This window comes from Leishmania donovani, chromosome 10 (assembly GCF_000227135.1).
Source record: "Leishmania donovani BPK282A1 complete genome, chromosome 10".
In the NCBI taxonomy this organism is placed as follows: domain Eukaryota; phylum Euglenozoa; class Kinetoplastea; order Trypanosomatida; family Trypanosomatidae; genus Leishmania; species Leishmania donovani.
In genome coordinates this window covers 423,139-442,672 of record NC_018237.1, presented here as the reverse complement: position 1 = coordinate 442,672, position 19,534 = coordinate 423,139, and the positions used below count along the sequence as shown (strand labels likewise).

General features: G+C 62.3%; 7 protein-coding genes across 7 annotated transcripts; all 7 read left to right on the top strand.

Annotated features, from left to right (window-relative positions):
- Positions 1 to 195: 195 nt before the first annotated feature.
- On the top strand, positions 196 to 336 carry LDBPK_101070 (histone H3; the record flags this gene model as incomplete). The annotated part of the gene is made up of 1 exon (XM_003858893.1): positions 196 to 336. One exon carries the CDS (start codon positions 196 to 198, stop codon positions 334 to 336), a length of 141 nt encoding a protein of 46 aa, XP_003858941.1.
- Positions 337 to 1,619: 1,283 nt separating this feature from the next.
- Positions 1,620 to 3,470, top strand: LDBPK_101060 (hypothetical protein, unknown function; the record flags this gene model as incomplete). The annotated part of the gene is made up of 1 exon (XM_003858892.1): positions 1,620 to 3,470. The coding sequence occupies one exon, from the start codon at positions 1,620 to 1,622 to the stop codon at positions 3,468 to 3,470; it is 1,851 nt and encodes a 616-aa protein (XP_003858940.1).
- Positions 3,471 to 5,725: 2,255 nt separating this feature from the next.
- LDBPK_101050 (histone H3) lies at positions 5,726 to 6,193 on the top strand (the record flags this gene model as incomplete). The annotated part of the gene is made up of 1 exon (XM_003858891.1): positions 5,726 to 6,193. One exon carries the CDS (start codon positions 5,726 to 5,728, stop codon positions 6,191 to 6,193), a length of 468 nt encoding a protein of 155 aa, XP_003858939.1.
- A 1,080-nt stretch (positions 6,194 to 7,273) lies between these two features.
- On the top strand, positions 7,274 to 9,694 carry LDBPK_101040 (hypothetical protein, conserved; the record flags this gene model as incomplete). The annotated part of the gene is made up of 1 exon (XM_003858890.1): positions 7,274 to 9,694. The coding sequence occupies one exon, from the start codon at positions 7,274 to 7,276 to the stop codon at positions 9,692 to 9,694; it is 2,421 nt and encodes an 806-aa protein (XP_003858938.1).
- Positions 9,695 to 11,082: 1,388 nt separating this feature from the next.
- On the top strand, positions 11,083 to 12,684 carry LDBPK_101030 (translation initiation factor eif-2b beta subunit, putative; the record flags this gene model as incomplete). Its single annotated transcript, XM_003858889.1, has 1 exon — positions 11,083 to 12,684. The coding sequence occupies one exon, from the start codon at positions 11,083 to 11,085 to the stop codon at positions 12,682 to 12,684; it is 1,602 nt and encodes a 533-aa protein (XP_003858937.1).
- Positions 12,685 to 13,641: 957 nt separating this feature from the next.
- On the top strand, positions 13,642 to 13,965 carry LDBPK_101020 (hypothetical protein, conserved; the record flags this gene model as incomplete). The annotated part of the gene is made up of 1 exon (XM_003858888.1): positions 13,642 to 13,965. The coding sequence occupies one exon, from the start codon at positions 13,642 to 13,644 to the stop codon at positions 13,963 to 13,965; it is 324 nt and encodes a 107-aa protein (XP_003858936.1).
- Positions 13,966 to 15,432: 1,467 nt separating this feature from the next.
- Positions 15,433 to 19,437, top strand: LDBPK_101010 (hypothetical protein, conserved; the record flags this gene model as incomplete). Its single annotated transcript, XM_003858887.1, has 1 exon — positions 15,433 to 19,437. One exon carries the CDS (start codon positions 15,433 to 15,435, stop codon positions 19,435 to 19,437), a length of 4,005 nt encoding a protein of 1,334 aa, XP_003858935.1.
- Positions 19,438 to 19,534: the final 97 nt, after the last annotated feature.

Genomic DNA, 19,534 nt, shown 5'->3' with positions numbered 1-19,534 from the left:
AAGAAGGCGCCGAGCGCGGCGTCCGGCGTGAAGAAGTCGCACCGCCGCTGGCGCCCGGGCACCTGCGCGATCCGCGAGATCCGCAAGTTCCAGAAGAGTACGAGCCTGCTGATCCAGTGCGCGCCGTTCCAGCGCCTGGTGCGCGAGGTGTCGAGCGCGCAGAAGGAGGGTCTGCGCTTCCAGAGCAGCGCTATCATGGCGCTGCAGGAGGCGACGGAGGCGTACGTTGTGTCGCTGATGGCGGACACGAACCTCGCCTGCATCCACGCGAAGCGCGTGACGATCCAGCCGAAGGACATCCAGCTGGCGCTGCGCCTGCGCGGTGAGCGCCACTAGAGAGCTAGGCGGACTCTAGCTCACTCCCTATCTCTCCTGTGTCGCTGGTGCGCTGCAACGGTGGTGAAAACAGGATGAAGGGCGCAGGATGCGAGAGAGAGTGAGAGGAGACTTCGAATGGCCGTTCTTTTTTTCTTTTGTGATCCTCGCCAGAGTCCCCCTCTCCACCTGCGCACGCACCCGCACACACGCATGCACCTCATGCGTATCATAGATGCCTTTCCTTTTTCCTTTGCTTTTGTGAGTATATCTTTTCTCGTGTTACTTCTCGCCTCGTATGGGCTTGCTCTGTTCGCCGGCATCACCCCTACTCGCTCACGCCAGCACCACCCTCGCACGCGGACGCCATCGTGCCTCTGTCTTGGTCTCTCTCTTTGGCATCTCGCTTCCTCGTGGTCTCCGGGGCGTGGAAAATGCGGCGCGTGTTGCCTGCTCGCCGTCCCCACGCCCGTCTTGCTTCTGCTCGGCAAAGGAGGCCTCGAAGAAACGTGGCGGCAAGGTGCGGGGTGCGGGCCTCGATGCAGGCTTGGCGATGTCTGCACACTCATCTGCACAGGTAAATCGACAGCAACGATGGCAGTGCGAGAGAAGAGCGGCTGAGTGGCGAGCGGTGATGTAGTCTTGTGCGGAATAGCGCAGGCCTCTTTGTGGACTTGTGAAAGCAAGAGAGAGAATCGCCAACGTACATGCCATCCTGTGTTCTGCGACGGAAGAGGGGGGACGTTACTCCTTTCTTCGACCTTCGCGTGTGTTAAGCGACCGCGTACGTCTGCATGAACCCCCACTGAAGGAAGCCCCCCCCCTCCCTCTGTAGCCGTGCGCGAGGTTTCACGTGGGTGATGTCGTTGCCAGCTGTCGGACGCTCTTCGCCCGATGATGGATGGTCACTCGCTGTGCCTCAAACCGTAGAATGGTAAATCGTGCGAGGACCTGCACCACCACCATCACCTCCAGCCTCTCAACTAGTGTGTGTCTGTGTGTGTGCGTGTGCGTACGGCTCCTCCGTTCTGCACGCTCTTTTTTATTCTCGGCCTCCCTCCGCCCCCTCCCCTCCCCGCACACTCACGCGTACCATCGGTGCCGCCCTCACATGCATCACTACATGCGTGCAGTGGTCAACGCCAGTGGCGCATGGACGCACAAACATACACACGCACACATACACCACCACTGAAGGGCAGATTGTGCTCGTCACCGCTTTCTCTTTTTCTCGCTGTGCTTCGACGCTCTACTCGCCATCTCGCTCCGCTGCCACCTCAGTCACACACCTCCTCCCTGTCTCCATGAACGGGCATGGCCCAAGCTGCTCCGCCATTAAAAACGGCGTGGAGCACCGCTACGCACATGTGAAGTGGTTTCACGAAGTGAACTCCCAGGCTGCGTTGTTGGAGGCAGCGCAGGCCATCGACCAGATGTTTTACGACAAACGCGAAGGTGGGGTGCGAGGCAGCGAGGCCAAGATCAACCACGGTATGCTGGCCGACAAAAATGCCAGAGGCAATGGTGGTGGTGGTCGTGGCAACGTCGCAGTTGCCCACGGCTTCTCCAATGCACCGGCGTGCACCGCCATCGGTATCGAGGCGGATATTCAGTGGCACCCAACCCTGGAAACGGCCATCATGCGGCGTGACCCCCTGCCGTCAGCGGTGGCCGACGTGTTCTCGGGCGACGGCGACGGCAACAAGGATCGAAACGCACACAATGATCGTTCTCCAGCTGCTAAAACGACCGCGGATGCGGCGGAGGACGGCACGCTTCCACTCGAGGCGTTTCTCCAGACGTTGGCGGAGGCAGTGAAGGGGTGGCGGCAACGCGCCGCCTTCTTGGCCACAGCGCCCGCCCGCTCCCCAGCAGCTGCGCCGCCTCTGCGCGTCATCGTAAGGCTCCACTTTGAAGCGCTCCCGGCAGCACAGCAGCTCCTCACGCACGCCGAGGCGCATACGTGGGCGGGCCTTGAGGAACTATGCTGGCAGCCCCACAGCGAAGGAAGCGCAGCGGCGGCCGTGTCCGGTACTGCGCGCCAACACGCCTCACTCTCGGTCATCGATCACTCAGCCGACGCTTCGGCGACGCCATGCGAAGCGCAGCGACAGCCGTCCATGCCGGTAGCGTCGCATCCTCCCGCAGCTGTGGCCATAGAGCTGTGGTGGAGCGCCGACGTGGTCGCGCAGAGCGGGGTCACCCCGCACCCCTTGTCCTTTGCTGCGGCCCCGGCATCTGTCGTGCAGGGTCTCATGGCGCGAACGGCCCAGGTGCTCGGCCCTCGCGTTCCGCTCGGCTTTTCTCTTGGCTGGGTCCTCTGCCCGCGTGCCGTGCCGGCTGAAGTGCTGGCGATGACCAAGGCCACTGCGGCGTCATCAACCACTGCCTCAGCGACGACGGTGATGCCGCAACCGCGATACGTCTTTTACAGCCTCCTCGAGGATGCCGCAGCCATGAAATCCTTCCTGGACGGCCTCTGGAAGGAGCTAGACTCCTCTGTGCACCGGCACAGCAATGGGGCAGCTGTGGAGCCCGGCGGAGGCACCGCCCTGTCCGGCATCGTGGGCAGTGAGGGGATGGAGAAACGCAGCGATCAGGCGGTCGTCAGCGCGTCGGCGCCACCGCCAGCATCACGCCTTGTTCGTCTCATCACGTTCACGATGATGTTTGAGAGTGTGTTCGCCGACGTGTACACAGCAAAGGAGCGGCAGCAGGCCTTCGAGTGGTCGGTAGCGGCCACGGCGTCCCTCAACGCGGCGGCGAGGAAGGCAGACGAGACTCGCCGTGTCGCCGTAGCCGTGCTGGAGCACACCACGAAGCTCTTCAGCGCGTCGCACGTCACCACAAGTGCAACGATGAAGACGCGCATGAGCAGCACGGCAAGCAAGGTGGTTGAGACGGAGCAGCTCGAGGAGGAGTCGCTGAAGCACGCGGCGGTCCCAACAGCTGCGACGATGACACCATCGGGCGATCCGCGTGCGTTTCCAACCTTTAGGAAGGCTATCCGACCACCATCGCCCGCCTCCCTGGCCGTCGTGTCGCCCGTTGCGCAGCCCATGTCTTCCACGAAGATCGATGATGATGGCGCGTTTCAGTTAAACGTGGACAGAGCCGCACGCGTCTTCTTCCCCTGTTGCAGCATCGATACCTGACGAGTGCCGATGCAACGAACGTCGCTCGCGCTTGCGGCTGTGTAGAAGAGGGAAAAAAGGGGGTGGATGCTGAACAGCCTGTAAAGGAGGGGAGCGGGCTCAGCGAGCAAGGCGAGGGCGCTGCCTTGCACGACGCACTCACAAACCGGCTCCCTCCCATCTCCCTCTTCCCCTCCCTCACTCACACACACACACACACACACCGAAGCACTGATGTACGCATTCCCTATTTTGTCTTTTGTTTCCTGCGCATAAGGCATGCACGCAGACATGCACACATACACGTCAGCGCGTTGCTGTGTGTGTGTGTGTGTGTGTCCCTCTCTCGGCTCTCTGCACATTATCTTTCTTTGTCTAGTTGCTTCCTCCTCTCTGCTGCTCGCTGCTTCGGCGTACTTTTTGCTGCTGTTTTTCCTCATGTATATATATATATATATCTGCGTGTGCGTGTGCACCTCGATGGACCCGTTGCGCCGATGCGGGATGGGGGAAGGTGAGTGGGGGGAGTGGTACAAACTTGCCCACAGACAGCCGCGTGCGTGCATGCGCACGCAAGCCCGATCATCTGCCGAGCACAACGGAGAAAGACGACGGCGCCTTCTCTATCTCCCCCGACTCGCTCTTGTTTGCTTTGGGTGCCTCTCTTGTCCTCCTCTCTCCCCCTCCCCCTCCTCCCCTCCACTGCTGATGCCGCTGCTGCATCAGCGTTATCTCCGTGAGCACTTGCGTTCGCTTCATTTTCTATAGCGTGACCTCTCTCTCTCTCTCTGCCTGACTTGATTCGGCCTTCTCCTTTCTTTACATGCGGTGTCGTCGTGCACCTCGCCCTCCTCTTCCTCTCTGCCCTGCCGCGGCACTCGCATGTTGGAGCTCGTCAAATTGCGCGGTCAGCCGCTTTTCGGGAGCCTCGCTCTGGTCCCTAGTCTGCGCTGGCTCCAGGCTCTGTGCGTAAGCAGGAGGCGTTAGCCAAGCGAACAAGACAGAGAAGGGCCGGTGAGTGGGAGGCGCAGAGGAAAAGGAGGAGAGGGAGAGCATGGCGGCATCGCGATCAGCTAAGTAACTTCATTGCTGTGGGCTCTCGTGTACGTGCATCCGCCTGGTGCCGAAGGCACATATGTTACGGTTCTATCTTTCTTTGCGTAGGCTTCCGCAAGGGGCGTGGATTTAGAGTGGCGTGCGCAGTTGCCTCCCCACTTGCCCAGCTTTTATTCCCACCTCTCTTGCTCTCTCCGCTGCGTCCGAGGCGGCGTGAGCTAATCACCTGGTCGCCGTCTCCACACTCGCAGACACACATCATATCCGATACGCACTTCGCCTCTCTCGATGGCATAGTGACGCCGCTCTTTCCTTCTCGCCCTCCCTCCTACCCCCAACTCCTCCACAGACAAGCACACGCACCCACCTTATGCCGGTCCTCATGCCTCACAAAAATATGTTCCTCCGTTCTCTCTCTCTCTATCTCTGCATGTGCGCGTGTGTCTGGGCCCATTCCCTCGTGCGGGTCGTTGCAAGCTGGAGATTCGGCCCAATCGATCCTCGATGCCCCTCCCTCTCCCCTGTCGTCCTGCTGCGTCCGTCTGCCATACTGCTCTCCGACGGTGCGAGCACCTTGCGTGCTGGCGCGCATGAATACAGGCGCGTGCACACGCAAACTATCGTCCCCATCATTCCCCCTCCCCTCCCCCTTACCTCTCTGCCCCCTCTCGTCCTGCCCATCAACGCTTCATGGCCCACTCGTCACGGCCGTCCTCTCGTTTTTTCTCTTCGCAGTCCGCATCACTCCGCTCACATACCTTTCTACGTACACAAACTCGTCAGCCTTCCCTCCACCCCACCCACTCCCGCACCACCATGTCCCGCACCAAGGAGACCGCCCGCGCGAAGCGCACCATCACGTCGAAGAAGAGCAAGAAGGCGCCGAGCGCGGCGTCCGGCGTGAAGAAGTCGCACCGCCGCTGGCGCCCGGGCACCTGCGCGATCCGCGAGATCCGCAAGTTCCAGAAGAGTACGAGCCTGCTGATCCAGTGCGCGCCGTTCCAGCGCCTGGTGCGCGAGGTGTCGAGCGCGCAGAAGGAGGGTCTGCGCTTCCAGAGCAGCGCTATCATGGCGCTGCAGGAGGCGACGGAGGCGTACGTTGTGTCGCTGATGGCGGACACGAACCTCGCCTGCATCCACGCGAAGCGCGTGACGATCCAGCCGAAGGACATCCAGCTGGCGCTGCGCCTGCGTGGTGAGCGCCACTAGGGGGGACATAGATGGTTTCGCCAGAGAGCAGCGAGGGGTGTGTGTGCGTATGTTGGTTGTATGCGGTGGGCTGCAGGGCGGAAAGAGCAAGAACCAAGAGGCCGATGCAAAGACCGGAGGGGGAGAGGAACGGAGGCGATACACCTGTTTCTTCCTTACTTTCCTCTCCCCCTCCGGTCTTTGCATCGGCCTCTTGGTTCTTGCTCTTTCCGCCCTGCAGCCCACCGCATACAACCACATACGCACACACACACCCCTCGCTGCTCTCTGGTGAAGCCCTCCGCCCCCTCTCCCCCCTCTTGTGCGCGCGTGATGCTTCCATAGAGTCTTTTCTTTGTTGTTTTCCCTCGACGGCACTTTATCGTGCTCCGTTCATCTCTTTTCTCTATTTGTGTGTGTGTGTGTGTGTGTCCTCGTTCCGAGTCCAGAAACAAGCCTGCGTCTCTGTGTGGGGGCGAGGGGTTGGAGCGGCCAAGTGAGCGGCAAGGGGAAGTGTGTGCGTGGCGCATGCATGCATGCATGCATGTGTGTGTGTGTGTGCTGCGCTGGGTGTCGTAGCTGGGAGCCGAGTCGCATAGGCTTCCTCGAGTTCGCCTTCGAGAGGGGAGCTTCGCAGACGATGTGTATGGCTACTCACGCCTCCCTCTTCCCCACACGCCGTCCCTCCCTCAGCCCCTCTGCAGGGTCGTGATCATCAGCAAAACACAGGAAACACGACAGCAATGCCATGATGAAGGCGATATAATGCGTGTGTGCACGATGCGAATGGCAACCGATACGACGTCCCTTGTGGTGGCACGTCACAGCTGGGTGCGTGGCGAGTGTGTACGTCTGCATTTTTTTCTCTTCCGTGGCGCGTTCGTATCTGGAGAAAGGCATCCGGGGCGTTGTGGGACCGGCAAGAGCTTTTCGTTGGCGTCTTGGTAGCGAGAAGGGAAGGCAGCGCATGTGCGGCTGTGGTCCAACTCACGCGTCTGCCTCGGTCACTATGCGCTTTCCGTCACACGTACTTCTCCCTTCTGCATGTCCGCTTCTCAGCACGTTGCATCTGGGCCACAGTCTGTTGCGTGCAGCGCATTCCTCACACGTACTCGTCGACGAACACGAATAGCAGCAGCTGTTTTTTGTTCGGTGCACGCGCACGCCTAAAAGCACGCACACGTTGCATAGAGACGGCATACCTCAACGAGTCTTTCCTCTACAGCCGTTCGCGCGTTTGAGAAGAAGGGGGGCGTGTATGGCACGCCCTGCGACTCAGGCATACGTACGCGCATACACCAACAGAGTCTTACGCAGCAGCCTGCGCGCCCTCCCACACACACACACACACACACCACGACGCCCCTGGCGCACTTTGAAAGACGAAGGGTGGCGGAGAAAGGTCCTCTTGGTCGGCGACCGTTTCGGCAACGATGATGCGCTCCGTCTCACCAGCGACCGGGGTGGGCTCCACCAGCGTCAGCCAGCATGTAGAGAGCAAGCCGACACTCATGCAGCGTCGTCAGCAGCAGGGGCAGCCCTTCTCGAGTGGCGATAGGGTACATCGGCCTGCGTCCGCGATGCCGCCAGGAAAGATGGCTGTCAGCCGCCACAAACTACGCCCTGCGTCCGTGGCGTCGTTTAGGAAAAATACTTCAGGCGACATGGCCTCCATCTGCCAGCAGCTTCACGATGCGCTGCAGCAGCAGTCGCGCCTAGAGCTGCAGCGCCAGCAGCAGCTTGTCCAGTATAGGCGCCAGCTGCGCACGCTCTGCGATGACAACGCCACCCTGCGCAACATTATTCAAGCCGGGGAGAGACGAAAGCGCGATGCGGAGGTGGCGGCCGCGGCGGGGCTCGTCATGTCGACTGGGGCCCGGGCACACACAAATGGTGCGCCGAATGAGCCGGCGACCGTCACCGAAGCCGAGATGGAGGCGCTGTCGCAGCGCATCAACCTCGCACGCCGGCGGCGCAACAAGGTGCTGCATGAAATCAAGGTTGACGAGGCCGCCCTCGACGCCGAGGCGAAATTACAAGAGTCTCTAGCGGAGCAGGCGCAGATCGCGCTAGACCCGGCCAAGCTGCTGATGGGCGCCAACCGACCGGTGTATCTGCGCATAATGCGGCTTGAGCAACTCATCAACAAGGTGCTCTCCAAGCAGCGCGTCGCTGGCGTCGTCTTGGCCAACTACCGGCACCATCTGGGCATTCTCTCCACCGAGGCGGCGCAGTACGATGCGCAGCAAACGCTGCTGGAGAAGGAGTATGCAGACCGCCACCGCGATCACCTAAAGCTTCTCCAACTTTACGACACAGCGCGTGCGGCGTACGCGACAGCCGTCGAGGTCCTGCAGGTCGTTCAGAGGAACGCCTCGCGTATGCGCACAGCAAAGGAGAAGGCGCTGCAACAGAAGCGGAGGGAGGTGGACAAGGACCTTGTGGCGACGCAGCAGCAAGAGCGCCGCGCGGTGGACTGGCAACAGCAGCTCGAGGAGGAAACCCAGATGCTCGAGTCCGCAGAGAACACGAAAGCGCAGCTGGAGCAGCAACGCATGAACTCCCACGCGGCCTTGACGGTGCTGCAGGTCACCAGTGCGTCGAGGGAGGACGGCACCGGCGAACCGTCCACCGGCACGGATGAGCGTGTCGCTGCGTACGAAGTGGCCTTCCGTGACATGATGCGAGTGGCGAAGGTCAACACCCTTGATGCCCTCGTCGAAGCCTATCAGGCAGAGATCGAGCAGCAGTATCGTCTGCAGAACAATCTAACCTACGTGCGAGAGGCGCAAGGGGCGCTGGAGCAAGAACTGCAGCACCTGCGCGAGCGGGTGAAGCAGACAAAGTACTGTGTTGGTGCCGCCACGCGACTCGCGACGGAGAGCACCGTGTTCGACGCGGCGTCAGCCATCGTCGGCACGGCGCCGTCACCTTTGATGGAGCGCGAGCTGCAGACGTTTGTGCGAGAGGAGAAGGAGTCCTTGGCCATCCACGTCGGTGCCAACGAAGCGAACCAGGCCCTCGTCATGGAGGTGGCGGAGCGCGTGAACCACTTGGCGGAGCTGGTGGCCGACTACCGCGCTGATGTGCGTGTGCCGTGGATCCAGTGCACCGCAGCGCTGGCGAAGCGCTCCTCGACGTTGCCGCTGCACGTTGCTGTGTTGGCGCAGAAGCTTCTAGCGTTGGCTGCAGACGCAGCCGGGGAGGCCGACCTTGGTCCATCCTCTACCCTCTCCTCCCCCGTCAAGGACGCGGGGCACGGTGAGGGTGCTGTGCATGACGACAAGGACAGCACCTCAGCCGCTGCAGTGGTGTCCTCGGTGCAGATTGTGATACCCGCCAACAACCGACGTGTCCCCCTGGCATACGAAGGCGCAGGTGGCGGTGCGGGTGGGCCAGGACCCAGCGGCCGCCGCGGGAGAACGGCAGCCGATGTTGCCGGTATCTCCTCCTCCGCTGCCCGTGCGCTGCTGCACCCTCACGGAGCCGGGCCTGGCGGCCGTGAGGGCGGTGCGTTGGGGGCCTCCATGAATCAGCGGCGTAGGCGTTCGTCTGCTGCGGCCGGTGCCGGCTTCATCGAGAGTACGGAGGACGAGGACGATGTGCGCTTGGCCGTGGTGGCGGCGCTGCCCCCACCCGGCGGCCGCGTGCTCGACTTTGACGGTGCATCAACGGACACGTCGGAGCTTCATAGCGGGATTCTCAACGGCAGCGACGCCGGCGGTGGTGCTCGTAGCGGCGGTGATGGGGCTGGCGGCGACAGCGGGAGCTCACATCGCGCAGCGGCCGTGACACGCGGTCGCCGTCATTTCTCAAAGTTGCCACGCCACATGGCTACGGCGGGGGCAGCAGGTGCGCACCAAGCCAACGTGCAGTCGCTTGCGAGGGCAGTGGAAGACGATCAAGAGGACCCGCTGCGGCGTGAGGAGGTGAAGCGCATGTCGGAGCTGATCCGTACTCGCCAGAAGCTGGAGGCAGAGAAAGATTTGCGGCGACTTTAACCGAGGAAAAGCAGGGGGACGGGTGTGTATGTGTGTGTGTGTGTGCGTATGTGGTTGCGGAGAGCGGGAAGAGAGGACATTGAACGTTCAGCACCTCCGCCCTTCCCAGCGCCGCTTCTCCTTCCGTTATCGCCTCTGTCATTGCCACCGACATCACAAGCGAGGCATGTAGTCGCGCACCGCATCCTTCTCTCGCCCACCTTCTCCCAACGCACCACGACCACGACTGTGAAGGTGAGTTGAGGGGGCGGAAGGCGGGAGAGTCTTGACAGAGGACACGCAGATGGCGCTGGCGTTGTTGTGAGCGACTCTGCGCGCGTGTGGCTCTCTCTCACTGTCGTGCGTAGACCACGTCAACGAACGTGTGTGCACCTGCGCACGGTGCAGAATTTCATAGAACTGCAGTGTCCGGGCTGCGAGAAGGTTCGTGCTCGTGTTTTGCTCGTATGATCTTTATGCTTTGGACTAGTGCCCGTGAACTGACCGGCATGGGCAGGCGCAGTGTGCGGGAGTCGGTGGGGGTGGGTGGACGCGCGATGCGTTCGTCTCACTGCCTCTCCCGTCTGATTCGCTGCCGTTGCCAATCGATGTTGAAGCCTCTCCTCGGCCCCACGTGACAGATCCGGCGCAGGTGCAGTCGTTGTTAGCACAGGTGTGTATATTCCTGTACATGTGTGAGTGTGTGGCCCCCCCCCTCCGCCCTACACTGCAGTCCTGCTCTCTAGCCCTTCCATCCTTATCGCACACCTTATGTGTCGTCACTAGGCGTGCGTGCGAGCATGGGTTGGTGGTGTTCTCCATACCTCATGCAGTCGCTGGACGCTCCAGTGCAAAGTGGAGGGGCGTGGGGGCGGGCGGTGGTGGACAATCGCGTGATGGGCGTGAAGCAGCCACGATACACCCTCACGCCCCTTCCTTCCCTCGTTTTATATAGGTTCCTCCTGCCATCATGTATGCCTGTGTGATAGAGCGCCACGATCTCGCCAACGTGTGCACCTGCAAGGAAACGAAATGTGGCACCTCTGCGTGCGCGTGGGCTGCCGCAACACCGGGAGACGGCCACACGCTCGCCTTGCCGCCCCTACACCGTGGGGACCCCCTGCGCCCATCCGGCGGCCACCTCCCCCCCCCCTCCTCCCCCTACACACACCAACACCACCACCCCCATCCCTATCCTCTCGCTACTGCCCAGATGGCTTCGTCATTTCTCCCTCGTGCTCTTTCCCACTCCCGTCCCCTTCCGGACGGCGCGGATAACTGTTGGCGTCTCCACCAGGCTGGGGCCCTTCCGTCGCTTCACTTCCCATCGGCGCCCACGCTTCAGCTGCTTATCCCCCTCCCCCTTCCCTTCCCCCTCCCCTCTATACCAGCACGCAAGCAAACGCAAGATGCTGAGTAATGTGCCAGAAGAGTCTGAGAAGCTGGTGCGAGAGGTCAGCGACCTCGCAGAGGCCTTCATCACAAATCTGAAGCGCGGAAAGCTCGCCGCCGCGCGCAGTGGCGAGGAGAGTCTCTCCACGGCGGCCGCAGTGGAGATGGCAGATGTAATGTCGACCATCGTGCGTCTCTTCCAGAATGCCGAGAAAGACCCGCACAGCACAACAATACAGCTGCTTAAGGCCGGCTACCCGGCGGCCGAGGTGGCGAGCATGCAGGTCAGCCGCCTTCTCATTCTCGTTGCTCGCACCGGTGATGCGATGCTGCGAGCACAGTTTGCCACGCTCTTTCTTATGAACGTCACGCGTCGCGTGCTTTCCATCGTGCGGGAGTCCGCCGCCAACAGCAAGGCCACCGACGCGGAGCTCGAAGATGAGGCCAAGACAATACTGAACGATCTCGCCTCGGATGACGAGGCAGCGGTGGTTGAAACCCCTGCCGACACTAGTTCGAGCTCCAGCAACAGGTACGGCATGGACGACTCCGCAGATCCGGCCAACCCGTCCCTGTCAGCCAAGGGCATGAAGCCGGCTCTCAAGAGGGATACTCTCGTCTCTCAGCCTCTCCCTCGCCGCGGACTCTCGGTGCGCTTCGCTGGCACCTCCAACAGCTCCGAGGAGGCGAGCGGTGGCCACATGCGCCAGCTGCAGCAGCACAGCACGTCGGTGGCTAGTGACTTTGGGGGGCCGCTGCTGCAGCACACCGGCTCGATAGTGGCGACGGAGATACCGGGCCGGCAGCTGCTGAAGCGCGCGCCGAGCCGCTGTGAGCAAGTGCTGGAGGCGGGCGGCGGGGAGATTGAGTTCCCGGTGCGCATGGAGATCTTTTACCAGGACGCCCTGGACGCCATCGACGAGTTCAAGCGGGAGCTAGAGGGGATGACCGAGGAGCTGTGTCGCCGTTCCACGCGGCAGCTGCACTCGTCGGACACGATCATCACGCTGGGGTGCAGTCATACCATCCGCCGCTACCTGCTGGAAGCTGCTCAAGCGGGGCACCACTTCAAAGTCTTCATCCTTGAGGGTGCACCGCTGCCGGCGCAGGCGACGCAGGAGTTTGCGGAGGCGCTGTGCAGTCGCGGCATCACTGCGCAGCTGTTGCCAGACAGCTCCGCCTACGTGGTCATGAGCATGTGCACCAAGGTGCTGGTTGGTGCCGAGAACGTCTTGGCCAACGGCGGCATGCTCGCATCCATCGGCACCCACGTCCTCTGCGCCGCTGCTCGCCACTTTGCTGTCCCCGTGCTGGTCGCCACCACAACGCTGAAGATGTCGCCGTACTATCCAAGCGACCAGCTGTGCACGCGGCTGGTGCGCATTGCACGGTCGGGGGCGCAGGAGATGCCATGGTCGACCTACGGCTCCCCCGAGGATGTGTGGCCCTCGCCGTTTGGCGTCTCCGTCTCCGACAGCGGCCGCCGCTTGACCATCCACGCCCCCGTCACGGAGTACGTGCCGCCCGAGCTCATTACGTTGTTTTTAACTAACGACAGCGAGCTGTTGCCCTCGCAGATCCACCGCATTGTGCGGGCGAACTACAGCGACGCAGATTGAAGCCAGCCTTGGCGTGTCTCGGTTTTGGTTTTTTGTTTGTGTGTGTGTGTGTGTGTGTGTGCAGACGGTCGGTAGCTGCAGATGTGGGAGTGCCTCGACGTCTGTCTCAGTGTGCACGCGCCTGGGTGGTAGAGAGGGAGGCGGGGCGGTGTGTGGGAGAATTTGTGTGCGCCCTTCTTCACTGGCGCTGTCACGCTTCGCGCGTTCGATTTCTTTCGTGTTCGCGGCTAAGCTGGAGCCATGGCGGTGATTAAGCAGGGAGAGGGAAGAATAGGGAGGGAGGGCGTGCCGCGCTCGTGCGCACGGACACAAATACTAGAGTTACGGCAACGTGCTGTACACGCACGTTGCATTCTCTGATTCTCTCTCCCTTCTTTTCGTTCTCTCTCGTCCTGCGTGTGGTTACGTGTATGTTTGTTGTATGTAGACGTGTGTGGACGTGCTGTGGCTATCCTGTGGCATTGGCCACACTGTCGAGGTCGATCAGGCTCTTTATACGGCTTCTCTCTGTGCTGGCTGCTCTCACCACGAGCACCGCTCGCACAGCACGTCGCTCTCTTACTCCACTTTCCTCGGTTATGCACCGGGAATGCTGCTGTGCACCGGTGGGGCGCCTCAAGTGGGCCCATCCCGCCCACGAACCATCTCTGGTTCCCCCTTCTCGCTCTTCTTCGCCTGGCCTCTGGTGGCCAACCACCATGCACCACGCGAGTGCGCACACTGAAAGTATTTCGTGTTACCTGAGCTGCAACGTTAGTCGGATCGAGTGCTACCCCTCCCCTTCCCTTGATCTAACCCAGCAACACTGCAAGCAATCATCTGTTGCCTATCTTCACGTCAGCTGCCAGAACGCTGCCCTTCGCCGTGCACACTCCTGCAGGAACCGCTACACGCCGATACATGTATATTGGCTGCTCCTCTTTCGCAACCCCACATACGCGCTCCATCACCGCACAGATGCTGTTTGTCCAGGGAGGCTCCGTTAGGGACGGTGGGGAGAGCGCCGCCCGTCGCCTGTGGGGCTTCGCAAAGTCGTATGTGAAACACGTCGGCCACGCCTACCTCGAGTTCCTGGGCCCCCTGCTACTGCTTGTTGCCGTAAACATGGCTGTCGAGACGCACGATAGCGAACGCTTCGGTCTTGGCTGGCTGTACTGCACCAGCCTAAAGGACGACCGTGTGCGCGAGGAGAAGTTCCCGTCGTACGAGCCGAGCAGCGCGGCTCAGCGCCGCCGCAGCGAGGCCGCTAGCGCTGTCGAGTACGCGGCAGCAACCGTCTAAGGTCGCAGCGACAAGGAGGCGTACGTGTGTGTGGAAGAGAAAGCGGGGCTCAGCGCACGAGGAGCGCTGATGATGCTACGGTGGCGATGCCTGCCCCCTCCCCCCTCCCCCCTCTCTCGCGCGCCTTTCTCTTTGGCACGCTCTCCACCAATCAACATCGCAGCCGGCCATCGTGTCGGGCGTTTTGGGGTCTCTCCGCATCGCCTCAGCGGGGCTCCTTCACCAGCGCGCCGTTGTCGCTTCATGAGATTTGCTCTGCCGTGCCGGATGGAGTCGCTGGACGGCCACCGGCACTGGTCCTCTCGCTTTGGCGTTGTTGCCCCCCCCCCCACGGATGGGCAGGTACGCGCGCCTGCAGCTCCCCTGTCGCCGCCGCTCAGCAGTGTGTGCTCCTGGTCACGCTTGTCGAGTTGTACAAGGACAAAGAGCAGGAGGAGGTCGCGACGTGGGTGACGGGACCGTCCGCTGTCTCGCTGCTTGCTCCGTGTGTGCATGTGCGTGTGTGTGTGTGTGTGTGTGTGTGTGTGTGTGCGTGCTTGTTTTACTAAGAGGAAGAGTATGCCTAAGTACGGCGCAGCAGTGCACTCGTCGTGCGTCGCGCGCTCTGTCCCTCACCTTTCCTCCCTCTCTGTCTCTCCACGTGTCGTGTGATAACAACCGCAAACATTGTGATGCAGCGCGGCTCGATCGCATCATGGAGGGGCGCGTCGCTTTTCCGTCCTCCGCCACTCACCCAAACCCTCACACACCCACCCACCCTTTCACAGGCATCCGACACATCACTTTTCCCCCTCTTGAATGGGTATGTGTATGTGTGTTTTTGTGGGTGCTCCCTTTTCTCTTCTCGAACTCGACTCACCCTCCACCCTTCTCGCTCCATCCGCGCGCACCTCCAGACCGCCCTCCCTCGCTGCCTTTCGTGCATGTGTCGGAGAGTCACCACCACCACGCACGCTCACCCACCCACGCACACACACACGCACACCTCTCTCTCTCTCCTGTCCTCCTTGCGCTCTGAGTCATTGCCAGTGTGTGGTCGGCAGCGCCAACAGACCGCGCCGGTCCTCCTCCTGTTGTTGTTTGCTTACTTATTCCTCCTCCGCCTTTGGTTTGCTTGTGCTAGCCTCTCGGTGCTGCTGTGTGCAACTTGTGGTGCCTCCCCCCCTCCCCCTCACACGTGCCCGTCAAAGCAGCTTTCGTAGTATACATTGGTCTCTCTCTTCCCCTCCCCTCTGTGTTTCCTGCATTGGCGTCTCGCCCTGCGTGTGCGTGTGCGTGTGTGGGTGCATCGTGGCGCTTCGACGGAGCTGATTTCCAGTGCGTGCTGCACTGACTGGCCTGCCACGCAGCGCCTCGAATCCGCCCCCCTCCCCCCCCTCTCCCCGGCCACTCTTCTGTACCCTGTTTATCTCAGTGCTCTCTATCCTTATCCATACGCGCACAACACCGCGCTGGCCACACGGCAAGATGGATCAAGGTAGCGCCGATCGGAGGATTAGCTTCCGGTCCTCGTCGCCGTCGTCCCCGGCGAACGTGTCGAGCTCAACGCCGGTGAGCAACAAGCAACTCAGCCCGCCCACCGGCAGCCTGCGTGCGCGTCGGTTTCCATCACAGCGCGTGGTGTGCGCCGATGGGAACCACCACACCTACAGTCACAACAACAGCATTGGCAGCGCCGGAGGCGGCATCGTGGCAATTGCGCGGTTGGAGAGTCAGGAGTTGTTTGGAACCTATCCTGCGATGCCGACCCTGCAGCACCGTCATCCGAGCGACTCGATCGTGCCCCTCTTGGGGCGGCCAAGCTTGGACTCGATGTGCGAGCTCTTATCGAACACCTCCCCCAGCTTGCAGGCGGCGGTCCCGACTTTTTCCTTCTACGCGGCCAAAGACAACGCCGCCGTGCAGGACTGCTGCACCCTCGCGAACCATCACTCAGTGCCGAAGAGCGTGACCGTCATCTACTCGCAGCCCTCCTCGCCCAGCGACGCCTACTTGCGCGGGGCGGACCACGTCAGCGCCCGCGGCATATCCGTTACGGAGGACGATGCGAATGAAGATCGGGTGAAGGTGCGTGTCGAAGGCTACTACGAGAACAACGGTGTCGGTGTGCTGATCCCGAACGACCTGCCGCCAAGCACGCTGCTCTACGTCCTCACCGCCTCCGACGGCCGTGATTTGATGTTCAAGCTCATCCAGTACAGCCTGCAGCTCACCATCTGCTTCCTGAAGACGCCGTCGCTATTCTCGCCCGAGGCGCAGATGCTGATGGGCCCGATGGCGGAGCGGCTTTACCGCAACTACAATACGATCCGCCACGGCCGCAGTCTGTTCAAGATGGGTCGCGGCCTGCTCAACCTCTTCACACTGCAGACAGTGTGCGAGCGAATGTGGATGAAGTACAAGAGCGGCATCTCCCGCACCACGTGCACCGTCATGCTGCCCGTCGTCTCGTGCCTGGAGAAGGGGCTGATGTCCATGGGGGCTTCGCCGTTGTGGGGCCGGTACTTGTCGTGTCGGCTGCTGCGCTGGACGCAGGCTGCCCAGGTTACGCCGGGGCAGGGCCGCAGCGAGGAGCCCGAGGACTCGGTGGTGCCGGACTGGCGCATTCAGCAGCGCGCGCATGAGCAGCCGTCCGCGCCGTCGGCGAAGGACACGCTGCTGACGGACGGCGTGTACACCACCTCGGGTGTGGAGAAGGCTGAGCGATCGGTGACGGCCGCGCAGGCTGCCAGCGGGAGCGTCGCTGGCCTGAAGTCTCTCAAGGGCAACATCGGCTTCGCGCTACGAAAGGTAGATGGCTGCCCGGGCGGCGGCGGCGTCGGCGGCGGCGGTGCGGGCTCGTCGCAGCCCACGCCTCCATGCGCGATGGTGGATAGTCAGACAAGCACGTCGAGGATACAATCTGAGCAACCGTCCCCCACCACGGGCGACGGCGCGGCCAGCAAGGGCATGGGTAAGCTCTCGCTGCTTCCGCGCGCGCCTTCTGGTGGCCTGTCGGCGGAAGGTTGGGGCGGAAGGGCATCCAAGATTGCCACAGCCTCGCCAACACCGAACGCGGAAAGTAAGCGTGAGCCCAGTGACCCTGGTGCGCTGCCGTGTGTGCCCTCCGGCCCCGCTGCCGGCTCCGCCTCCACAACGTCCTCTGGCGAGGAGGGCACCGCTGCGCCACGAGCGAAGCCGCCGCACGTCACGGACACACTGCTTTTCGGTCTCGAGATCGGCCACCAGCAGCACCAGCGGCACGGCCTGACGCCGTCCACCACCGCCAACGCGACAGCCAGCACCTTCAGCCTTGCGACGGCAGCCACGGCCCCCATACTGAGTGCGCACTACACAGCAGACTGGGTCGACAACGCCGGTCGTAAAACGCTTCTGCACCCGCTGAAGCAGTCTTCGAGCATCAACACCCCTACCCCGACCGCGAACAGCAGCATCACGGGCGACGATGTGGGCGATCACCTCCACGAGGGTGTGGAGAACAGCATCATCCACAACGGAACACCAATGATGCCTGCGGCGCGCTCGCCGTCGTACGGATCCATAACGAGTCAGCTGATGCCCGAGCTGGCGAGCGGTGGTGGTTTGACCCCTGCGGATGGCCCATTGTCGGTGCCGAACAACTGGCGCATCGCCTGTGCGCCGACCGTGCCGCCGAGTTGCTCCGACGAGCTTGTCGTAGACTCGACGCTGCCGTGCTCCTCCGTCGAGTTGCTGAAGCCGCTGAAGTCAACCGAGGCGCTCTCTACGGTGGCATCGCCGTCCGAAGAGATGACAAAGGTGGACGGCACCACGAACTCCAGCTTCACAGCCAACAGCGCCGACACGCGCACGCCGCCACCGCAGTTGTTGTCTGTGGCGGGCGTGTCCACGAGCATGCAGGCTGCCACGGCGTCATCGGTCGACAACACCGGCACGGCGATTTACGATATCGAGCGGAACGGCCGTCACGCATCGCCCTTGCGCGATCGCTGCACTGTCTCCGCGCGCTCCCCTCAGCTGCCGGTGACCGCCGTTTTGCCGGCCTCCGAGTTGCCTGTGATGACGCCCACGAGAGCCGCCTCCGCCCTCGACGACGACCCCCCGCTGCCCGCGGCGACGGACGGCAAGGAAAGCGACATCAGCCTCATCTCCTCCAGCACGTCCAGCTGCTTGCAAGAGCGTCAGGGCAGCCATGCCGGGGCGCTCTCGACGTATTTGCGGGAGTTGCAGCCGGCATCTGCCGCGCTGCCGGCACGATGGCGCAAAGGTGTGTTGCAGTTCAACCCGGTGCTCATGACGCTTCTCGGCATTCGCAACTTGGCTGCGGCGTGTCGCCGATTCCTGCGCGACATCACTCTCGTCTCCACGGAGCGCTTTGGCACCTTGAGGTTCGTCGAGGTGCACCGCCACGCCATCACCCACATCATCAACCGCTGCTGGCTCGTGGTGTCCATCATCGACCTGCTGCTCAATACGGCGCGACTGCTGCAGCCGGGCTGGGTCAAGTATGCGACGGCGCGGCAAAACATTCATTGCCGGTGCGGCTGCTACGGCGACAACGACTCGTCCGACAAGGTGTGGCGCACGCACGGCTTCATTGCGCGGCGCAAGACGGACCTCTTTTTCCCTCCGCTGGATCTCGACTATGGTGCGCCGTTTGTGTCGAGCCTCTCCTACGTGGAGGCGGCGGATCCGGCGCAGCTGATGGCGGCCTGCAGACGCTGCGGGTGTCTCTACCGCGAAGTCCTCTCAGATTCAGATCAGGAAGGAGATGAGGCAGAGGCGGCGGATGCGAGCGGTGGTGTGTCGATGTCGCCGTCACGCACGCTCGCCGCAATGCCGAAGGCGGCGGCGGCGGCGGCCACTGCAGCGTCCTTCAGCGAGGACGGCCACCATAGGGGGGAAAACCACCGTTCTGCGACACGGAAGCCCCTCAGCACGCCAGGCTTGGCGGAGCGCGAGAAGCCGCGTTGGGTGCAGCTATACAACGAGGAGGTGATGTCGGGTGAGTCGCAGCAGCAGCGCCTTCGTAGCCCTGGCACGCGGCAGGAGGAGCAAAGCCCCAGCAGTGGGGAGCCGCAGGACTCGCCCGTGGCGCAGCTGGAGAAGCCACGCAGCAACGGTACGCTGAAGAGCTCCGCCGGCGATGGGCAGCCCGCAGACGAGATACGCCAGCGTCGCAAGAGCGGTGCGGCTCGTGAGCGGCCAGCCGAATCCTCGGCTGGTATTCTCTTTGTGCCTTGGATTATGCGGAAGTTTTTCGACTACGTTTGGCTGCTGCGCGTGCACCCGAACCTGACGTCGACGGTTCTCCTGGAGGCGCGCTGCATCGCCGAGCTCTATCTCGCCTACAAGTACTGCTTTGGCAACTTTGAAACCTTCATGTCTGATGCCCCGCTGAGCGCCATCCTCAACCCGTACGGTGCCTTGGCGGGCATCGTGAGCGCCTCCGTGGGGCTGCTGCGCGTCGTGGAAAGCGCGCCATCCTCGTAAAACGAAGAGCGAGAGACAGCGAAGTATCTGTGTGCGGGCGGGGGGGGGGGGGGGGGGGGGGGAAGCCCGGGGGGGAAGGAGGTGTTGTGCGGGGGGG